Here is a 10,697-nt window from a genome sequence, read left to right as displayed (position 1 = left end):
GATTTGAATATGTTTGGAATTACGCTCCTGGTCCGTGCTCTTTTTTTAAACTGCAACTTCCATACAAGTTGCATTCCAATTTGAATCAAACCTATTATGTTCAGGATCTAAGCAATGTGATGGAAGCAATGTTTAAAACATAGCCCCCATTAGCGTCGAACATCAGTTTGTGAAATTTAAGTGCTTTATCTATGGTCCAATAGAACCAAAGCTACAGACAGAGTACATGGTAATAACAATATATAAAAATACAAACCATCAAATAGAATGGGCAGTGTATAGCAGTTGTATAACTAGACATTGTAGCAGCTTGTAAGTATAGTATTAAAACAGACCTGACCCTAATCATCATCATCTATTTATATAGCGCCACTAATTCCGCAGCGCTGTACAGAGAACTCATTCATATCAGTCCCTGCCCCATTGGAGTTTACATCTAAATCCCCTAACATTTCTAATTGCACAGGGCACGAAGAATCAGAATACACAAAAGTAAATATGATAACTATTGGTCTAATAAGACTAAACCAAAGTGCAGTCAAGGCAAATTGTGGGTTTGTTTATGAACAACTCAGGAAAAACAAAGATATAATACTGAGCAGGACCTTACATAGAAATGACTTTTCCTACTGTTATAGGGCCTCATTTAAAGTTGGGCGAACATACATGTAAAATATATGTCCCTGTATCTCAAGATACATCCCACTCAAAAACAGCAGTACATATAGGTCATATACACAAATGTGTACACTCACGTCCCATTGACAGTGTTAGTAGTAAAAGTGAAAGTCCCATAGTGCTCTGTCATATACACAGTATATGGCACAAGAGTGACTTTTTTTTTTTTAAATCCAAAATAAGTCAAACATGATGACTTGAAACAACTTCACCTCATTATGTAGCAGTCATAATTTTAATTTTAAAAACTAATTCACTGGCCAAGAGAAGGCGTTTCTCATATTAATTGCTTTTTAAAAATCAAAATGTTCAGACAAACAAAACCCATAATTATGAATGTTACACTTATCTTTTTAAAAACAAGATGATGTGATTTATCATTGTGAATCACTTATAACACATCTTATCATACGTCATTGATTGCACTTGCTATGGTGTCATTGTGATATTTGACAGACAAATGATACCCTAAAATGTATGCTGTGCAATTAGCATTGTCTCTGCGAAACTGCTGGGGAAGGATTCTCATTTGCTTCTTTGTACCATCCTGAGGCCAGTGGATATAAATATCCTTATATATTTCCCTTTGCAGAATTGCTTAATAGACTTCACCACCCTTTTCTACTGGTACTTCAACATTCTTTTGTGTGCACAGTGATCACACCCTAGGTCATTTTCCATAGTATTCCACTGGCACTTTACTATTCTTATTTGCATAAGGTAAAATCCCAGATTTTTTTTCTTATCCTTCTCTTCTTGTTCCTGTAGCAGATTCCAAACTTGATGATGTGTCAAATTTGGTTAATGATTATGTCAGTATTTAGTTTCTCGTTAAAAACATCTTGCTGATAGAAACCACTAGAAAACTCTTACATTGCAGACTGGGGTTCAGGTCTAATATTAATTAAGAACATCAAGCATAGGTTATCATCTGCTAATATGGATTCATGGGGGGGAATTAAATTCAGCATCATGAGCCACTGGATAAGTCAGCCAGGTCCGACAGTGCTTATTTCCGGGTACCAAAGCTTCACTGATTTTCTTGCGCAACTCTTTGGGGTGCGATGAAAAGTTAGTGAAGTTACTTAAAAGCGGAGTGCATTCACAACTGTGGCACATCACGGGGAATTGATTTTTCCCCTAAGTATATAGGATTATATAAAGTAATTGAAATAGCTGACCTAGTTTCCATACATCTAATGTCTTAATCTACTGTTAGGGTACGTAATGTTTCTTATGTATCTTTTCTTAAATCTGCATTCAGCCCCCGATGGTTCTGTGGGCCTATTCTGTATACTACTACTTCTAGCCTACTTCCAATAAGTAATAGTGTTGATGAAGCCTCTCTATTCTGTACTTCTCAGCGCACATGGGGCTTTGGAGCACCAGGCAGACTGGGAGAAAGACACATCTATTATTAGATTTAATATTGTTAGTAGAGTTCTTTAATGTCACCTCAGCGTTGGAGTTAAAACATGGCCTGTTGCGTTCTCATTATTTATGTTACTGTATAAAGTATGGAATGCAGTTTTAATGAAGGAGGAGAAGTTCAAAGAGGTATTATTAGTGGTAAACTAGACAGGAGGAGTTCAATGAGGTGTTAGCAGTGGTAGATCAGGGAGAAGGTGGTGAATAATGGGGGTGTAACAGGCATTGCTGGTAGTTAGCTAATAGGGAGTTCAGGATGGTAGTGTAGTAGTAATTAGGGGCGGAGGAGGGTGGACACTCTCCTTGTAATGGGTAGAGTGTTCCCTTTCTATGGTTATTCATGGTGGTGAATAATGGGGGAGTATCATGTGATGGCGGTAGTCAGGAAAGAAGGAGTTCAGTGTGGTAGTATGATGGTAATAAGGGTGCACATTACCCATGGTAATTTATGGAGGGGATGGTAGGGGGAGCAGGAAGGGTGTCCTTCCTCACCAGCTAACGTGCCTTGCTTTTTACAGAACTTGCCAGGCTTAGTCATGTGGGCTGATGATCAGTACAGTTTCCTGATTTTATCCCACATGTGTGTAGCTTGCATGACTGACCTGAGCATCAGTGCTATTAGGAAAGGCGAGAAGTCTGCTGGGAAAATGGGAGGCGCAGGGACTGTGATGATACCTATGTGTTGGAGGGAGTGGCAGTGACAGTAACATTATAGGTTAAACAATATCAAGTCACCTTTCTCTCACCAGATTATCACCAGAGAGACATAGGCTCTGGTGGGTTTTTCGGGTACACCAGAAATTTTTTTGAAGTCAAGGATGTGAGTTCTCTGTACAGCATTGGGGAATTAGTGGCGCTATATAGCTGATGATGAAGGATGACTCAATGATAGCATGCTGCATAGACTAAACCCTGAAGCAGCAAAGCAGCCCCAAACCATAATGTCCCCACCTCCATATTACATGAGGTTCTTCTGTTCAAAGCACTTTTGTGAGCCAAACTTTATGTCTGGCATTATGGCCAAATAATTCCACCTTTGACTCTGTCAAAAGCACATTGTTCTAGAAGTCTTGATCCTAAGCCAATGTTATCTGTAGCAAATTTAATTCATGCTATTTTGAGAGAGGGGGTTCTTTCCTTCTTTGACCTCCAACATAGATCAAGATTGCTCTCATGATTGTGGCAAATACTGTAATGTTAATCTGGGGTCTTTAATCCTTTCAGCATCTTTTGACCAGTGCATCGGCTGAGTCTAGTACTACAGCATGCTTTAACTAGATTCCACTAATTTGGAATTATTCCATGTGCACACAATCTGTTAGACTGTCTAATGATTGAACCGGATGTCATTTGAAATTACTTTATAACCCGAGGGGAATCAACAATTCTTCTGGAGACACGAATGTGCTCTGTTGATCTTGGCATAATGCATTACCGCTCACCTGCATCATTGAAAACTTTAAAAAAAATTAAAGAGCTAAAAAATCCAGGGTGTACTAACTTGGTCCACCCTAAGAAATTGCATTTCCGTTAATTTGTGTTGACTAAATGGTTGCAAAGTTTAATAGTCTGTGTCATTTCATAGATTAGGCCACTTTATTGATTCCATTGGCATAAGGCCTGTTTGTTTTTACAGAGCATGGAAATAGAAACTAGGAGTGGTATACAGCATACAGAACAAGAGAGCTGCTTCTATGCAGTTCTTCATATAGCAAATGGAATTGAATTAGCTAAATAATGAAGTTGTCTACGCATTGTATATTTCCCCTCTATTTCAATGTTTGTCATTTGATAATTACTTTCAGAAAAACTGTTCTTTACAAAATGTTCACCTTACTTTAAGGTATACTTCCCACTTTTTAGTGGTAATTAGTGGAAATGCTCACATAAAAACCCTCAGTTCACTTTTTTCTTCTACCACCTTTCTATAAGTAAATTTTCATTTTTCATGCTTCTTATATTGATCCTCCGTGTTTTAGTAGTGGTCAAGGAATACCCCTTTCCAAAACGCAATATTTAAATCACCCCCTCACTTAATAAAATGAATCTTTAATTTCATGTATCTGTTGTTTTTTTTGTTCATTGGTGGTGATTCATTACATGTCCAAAGTGGAGATTTTCTCCCCTTCAACAACCATATAATAACTCCTTTCTGCCTTCATTATACAACATAGCATATGGTACCAGAAGGTAATGTTTAAATGCTGCAAAAAATTGTAATTTAGTTTCTATATTTTTAATTTCTATACTTTACAACCTGGTCCTCATTTATGTTTGGGAATATGTAAATTTTTTGTTAATTGTACACATTTTTGTACTCAGCATGTGTACCTAAATGCATCAATATTTATATTTATGTGCATCTTAGACTTGTGATCGCTTACGCCTTAGAGGTAGAATGGGGGCAGACAAGTGTAAATTGAGTATAGTAAGCACGTGTACTACTGGAGATGCCACCTACTGTGGCCTGGATGCCAGAGCCGTAACTTAAAATTCTAGCGCCTGGGGTGAGAAAGTCAATTTTAACCAAATGAACGTAAAATATACCTAAACTGCGCCCCTTTCAGCGTTGCACCCAGGGCAGTCGCCCCTATCGCACAGCCCTAGTTACGGCCATGCTGAATGCATTCCCAGATATCCTTTTCTTTTGTGGGTGCTGGAGGCCTGGTGTAAAGATATCTGATGATGATGAAATTCCAGCAGTACTATCCAGCCACTTCTGATTGGCTGTCTGCATAACAACCCCTCCAGCACTTCATTCATTAGTGTCACATTTAAATTATGTCAAATTGCTACCATCTGTTTGAATTACTTATTTGTTATATCTGTTTGAACTACTGACCGAAAAAAGATTCCTATTTTATTTATAAAGCAGTAAATGACAGGTGTGGAAGTGTTTTTAGTTTAGTACATTTTATATGAAAAACCTGACTTTTGCCTTTGTTAATAACACCGCCAATGCACTATTCTCTGACATGTATATAACAGTTCTTTAAATTATATTGTGTACGTATTGGGTAATGTGACATTCGCATTTACAACTTACACTGTTAAGCTGAATTTCTATGCTATACTTTGGCATAAGTAAGTATATATGATGCCCTTTCTGCACATATTCTGCAATGTTTAATAATACAAATTTGTAAAAATAATTGAGTCCAATGAACTGCTCTGTGGTTGTGTTTCAGCTCGCAATGCCAACATTTCCTGTTGTAGTGAAGATTGGACATGCACATTCTGGAATGGGAAAGGTACTTACAGATATCTCCTTTGATTCATCTTTAATTTACTTATTTTCAGATTTATTAATAAATAGACACAAGAAAAACAGTTAAGTCTTAGCTGCCTCTAGGAAACTGTGGTTCCAAGTTAACTTATTCTTTACACAGCTGGATATCTGTCAGAGGATATTGAACCTGTACAGTAAATCTGTTAATATTATTAGATACTGTCTTAATAATCGCATATACTGAAAGATACTTTGTATGCAAATTTTAGGCTAAGCAAACTTACTTAACCTTGTATCATGCAGAACTTCATAGAACAAAGAATAAGGTCTTACTGTTTAATTTATGAACCTCTGTGTTTCACCTGCGGCCCTATCTTGGTAAATGAGAGATGGAGCTGTGGCTGAAGCTTGGTGGGGTGGAAAGCAGAGAACAAGACCTGGGGCTGAGAGGACATACTGTTGACAAAAGGACTGATGGGTAGTAAAGCAGGAAGGAGCTGGGTTCACAGGTTGAATCTCAGAGGACTGTCTGTTACCCATCATTGTCATATGTCTTGTGCCACCCACTTGCTGACAAGAATGGCGTCATCCCCACCTCTTCTTTTTATACATGGCCTATGCATCTACCAAAGGGCAGATATAAAAGTTAGTCAAGTATGTCCTAAATATGGTAGAGAATATATTGTCACTGTTTATTCTGCCCACATACACATACTTTTCTATAGAACATCTCTCTGACATGATGGTAAACTGGTATTTTTCTACAGACTATTATTAATTTCATGTTTCTGATTGCTTCATATAATGCTCTCATAACATCTGTACTTATTGATCGCAGAGTTCAATAATAACCAGTGTTTCATGTGTATCAACAGGTGAAGATAGAGAACCACTATGATTTCCAGGATATTGCCAGCGTTGTGGCCTTAACGCAGACCTACGCCACCACCGAGCCCTTCATAGATTCTAAATATGACATTAGGATTCAGAAGATAGGAAATAACTACAAAGCATACATGTAAGTAGGCCTTGGCATAGTTATCACAAATTGAACCTCTCTACAGTAATATTGGGGGACATTTATTAAAACTAGGGCACAGTAGAAAAAAGTTATTTGTTTTTGTTTTAAATGGTCTTCTCTACTTCACAGTATTTATGGAAATGTTAATTCACTTCTATAAATTTGTTTCTTTTTTCCTGTTTGAAGACCTCCTGTGCCTGTCATGCTCTGTGTCTGTACTGATGTTAATTGTGCACTCACAAGTGTTTCGGAAATGTTATGTTTGTGTTAGATATGTTGCAAGTTTTGCGCTGGGAAGTCTGGCCCAAGCCACACCCAGCTTTAGCTACAGTATTTGGAAAAACTGAGGAAAACATTAAGTTGCAAATGAAGAAACAAATGTATATCTACAATAATAAGCATTTTGCATTTTTGTGTGTAACATTTTTGCATTTGTCTTTTGGCATAAAAGCCATACTTTATGTCAGAAGAACCTGATGCTCTTTGTCATCTATTTCAAAAACATGACTTTGCTATCACTAAATAAGGAGGATATGATAGAGATGGTTGATCAACTTTCTAACCACTGTGTTTAAAGGGGATCTCCACCTCCTAAAATAATTATTGCCCCAATACCCATCTAATTATATCCTCCTCAACGTAACGTAAGTTCTTTTTGTTTCCACTCATCTGACTGCAGATTCTGTGGTGTAGGGACCAGGGGCAGGACTATAGCTTTTCCAGGGGGTGCAGTGGCTATGGCGCCCAACAGTGAGGGGCGCTTGGGGCTTGGGGATGCGTCTCCAGCTGCTACACAAGCCCCTACACTGCTCATACATATGCGCAATGAAGACCCATTTAAATTTTTTAGACCTGAAATCCCAGACAGGTTCACTGTGCATGTGCCGACCCTCTCATATGCTCAGAAGAGCTTGGGCCTACAGAAGGGATGGAGAAGGATTGCCAGGTCACAAAATTTAATGATATGATCCACCTAACTGAGACACAGCATGTCAATCAGGCTCCTATACCCAGCCGGCATGGAATTTATTGTTTGGCTTTCCAGACCAGTGTCTCCATTCAGATGACCTGTTTTCTAGATAAACTGTAATTTGCTATATGTGATGCACAATTCTGTAAAACCCCTCATATCATTTCTATGTAGCCTGGGAGCAGAAAGCTACATATAGGGACAGGGCATAAAGAATGGTTGATGGTATGAAAATTTACACTCTCTTTAAGTATGTTTGATTTTCCAGTAATGCTATTTTTCTGTGTTTATCAGGAGAACCTCTATATCAGGTAATTGGAAGACCAACACTGGATCTGCAATGTTAGAACAAGTTGCAATGACAGGAAGGTGAGTAATATTAACTCCATTGTATCTAGAGGTGGTTTGCACGTTAATACCCAGGCCACTTTCCTGATTTTTTCAGTCTATCCAAGTAAATGTGTTTTCAGAACACGTATGTCTTTATTTTGGTAGCATATTTGAATAGAGAACTTTATAGTTATTGCCAATTGATGGTAAGAATACAAAATAAAGCTAATAATACAACTTAATTCTCCCCACAGACACTTTACACATTTTGCACAACCCAGAAAAAATGTCAAGTTACGTTTTACTAGCACAACCTATGAACATGGATATATTTATGTTGTTGTGTGTTGTTTTTTATTTCATTTTGCACATCATCTTTCAGAATTGACAGGGTTTTTTTAAATCCAGGAGAGGATTGTCAGATATTTCTATGGATATCCCCTATTTTCAGCAGTAATAGATCCAATGTAAATGGGGTTTAACAGGGTTTAACTTTTATAAAGCAACACTTATAAGATCCAGTTCTGCATGGATCTATTAATGCTGCTTGCAGTGCATGCCTGAATTAGGTCTCCAATACATACTGGACCTCCTTTCCTGTTTAGGAACCTCTAATGAGCTCTCACTTACGCACACACACTGACACAAATCTGATGCACAGGAAAATTTTAGAGAGCACTTACAAATGTTATATTTGACATAGGTAGTAATAAGCCAAAAAAATGACATAGTTCACCTTTATTGTTGTTGCCTATGTTGTGTAAGAATTGTCAGCTTTGCAAGAAGATCAGGCTGGATCCGGAAGGATGGCCTAGTTTCCCAGGGGTCTGAGAGGACCCCCCTAAATTCTGGAGTCTCCCAGACATTCTGGAATAGTAGGCAATCCAGTCTCCTGATGCTTCTGTGTTAGTAGTATTAAAAGGTTTAACCTGGACCTATCACTTACATACAGGGGAGTTACCATTTTGTGAGCTGAAACAGTTTGCAGATTTTCAATTTTCTAGGGACCAGTGACCTCTCTGCGGCATTAGCTGACTGATATTATGTATTAATATACTTCTTGATGACTTCTAATATTCAAATATTATATAAAAGCAGGTTCATATTTACATTGTATGACTTTAAATATTATTATTAATAATGTTTTTATACCCTAATCGTGAGGGCTCTTGGATAGCATGTCTATTATATTTTCATTAAATAAGATTGTCATTTTAAGAAACACTAATGTAATGTTGACTGCGTAATCTGTTTTCTTGCAGGTATAAATTTTGGGTTGATACATGTTCTGAAATCTTTGGTGGCCTAGACATTTGTGCTGTTAAGGTTGTGCATGGAAAGGATGGAAAGGATTATATTATAGAGGTAAGAATTAATGTTACACCAGTAATTACTATGCAAATTCTCACATAAATCAATACTTTTACTGTGTTAGTAATGTCACTTTGTAATAAACACTTTAGCTCCATAATAACAAATATATATAAAGTCAAATTGAGACTGCTAAAGTCAAAGGGGAGTTCAATTCAAAGTCTTACCACGACAGTGTTATGTGCGTATTGTCGCTAACCAATAACGATTGTGGAACCTCGATTTGTGTTTCCAAAGCACAAAGATTTATTCGCAAATAGTAGAGTAATGTGTTCAAGCGAAATGATAATAAATACAGCCGTTACTTATCGCAGGCGCTCTGGATCCAGTGTGCAGTCATTCAATCCTGAAGTCTGGGGACAAGATGTCTGAACACTAGATGTGAAGCTGCTGCTTATATACACACAGAAATACAGTAATACAATGAAGATGGTATAGCTTGCATCTATTGGTCCAGGTCTCAGGAAGGTCCAAGGGGTTGTCAATCATTGGCTAGTTCATCCTAAGGAATCCAAAGGAGGGGGTCACCTCTCCAGGGGGTATGCTCTGCTCTTCCCGCCAAGATTCCTTAGTCTTAAGTAGTTCATAATTCCCTATCATTCATAACTTGTGTATGCACTTTGCGATTCCCTCGCAGAGTGAACCAAACAGTAGGAAATGTAAAGAGGTTTATTATGATACCACTCATGATATGATTCCTTCAACCTGTTCCGTGTATTTCACTAATATGCATGTAACTCTAATATAACATATGAATACTACTATATTTGGACATAACTGACTATGTGTTGCAACTACCATTAATGTGCAGTAATACACAAATGGGTACGTACACTGGCGCTTCCGTCTTAGACTCACAGAGAACCTCTAAAAAAGAGGAATGTATCTCCTCAATCCTCTCGTCATGCGAGGTACATAATAAAAGAAGAGACAAAGAAAAAAACATGGCATAATAACTTACAACACCAAATAAAGTCCACCACCACTATGGGGTATATGGTAATCCTCAAAAAAAGGTGATGTCAATGAAAACTTCCAATAAGCACCCGTGGTTTTTTCTTCAATTCTCTCCCCCTTAGGGTATATGCTTACATAACAGGAGATCAATATGCGCCTGTAGGGTTGTGCTCTGCTCCCTTAACAGTATTGCAGTATATGTTCTCTCTCACTCCACTCCAACATGTGGACATAAAAAGAAGAAGAAGCAAAGCAACCACAATGGTGCATTATCTTAAAGCACATTTATTTTCCATAAAAACAATCTGAATGATTAGAGTCAATAGACTAGCTGTGTTTTCACCTATTTTCGTATAGGGGTACTGTGCCAAATATTCCTCTTTGCCACTATGTATATGTACATAAAATATATATTTCTGCATCCTGCCTCCAGTTATCCATTATTTGTGTACCAACCTCGAATTGTCCTCAACTACGCATCTGCCTGAACCCTTTTTGCTTCACTGTGCACCTAACCCAGCTGCTGTTGGTTATTCTTATGGTGGCTAACCTTTAGTGGACTGCCTTCCTTCTTGCTGGTGGACTCTAACTCTAACTAAGACAGACTGTTATAAAGATTATGTTTATTAATAAACTGTTATATGCTTTAAATAAAGTTTAGTGAAGTGAGGCCCCTTTAAAAAGCTAATCCCCACAGTAAACCGCTCTGGAGA

The 10,697-nt window shown here is 37.8% G+C and overlaps 1 protein-coding gene across 2 annotated transcripts in view; it reads left to right on the top strand.

The window, feature by feature from the left end:
* The window catches only part of SYN2 (synapsin II), a 218,114-nt gene that overhangs the window by 139,761 nt on the left and 67,656 nt on the right, over positions 1-10,697 (top strand). For both annotated transcript variants that reach the window (XM_075183165.1, XM_075183166.1), the window contains exons 6-9: positions 5,295-5,357; positions 6,211-6,353; positions 7,621-7,695; positions 8,919-9,021. In XM_075183165.1, the coding sequence (XP_075039266.1) occupies positions 5,295-5,357; positions 6,211-6,353; positions 7,621-7,695; positions 8,919-9,021 (384 nt within the window). The remainder of the gene's footprint in view (positions 1-5,294; positions 5,358-6,210; positions 6,354-7,620; positions 7,696-8,918; positions 9,022-10,697) is intronic.

Source organism: Mixophyes fleayi, chromosome 8 (genome assembly GCF_038048845.1).
Source record: "Mixophyes fleayi isolate aMixFle1 chromosome 8, aMixFle1.hap1, whole genome shotgun sequence".
Classification (NCBI taxonomy): domain Eukaryota; kingdom Metazoa; phylum Chordata; class Amphibia; order Anura; family Limnodynastidae; genus Mixophyes; species Mixophyes fleayi.
This window is presented reverse-complemented; position numbering and strand designations above follow the sequence as displayed.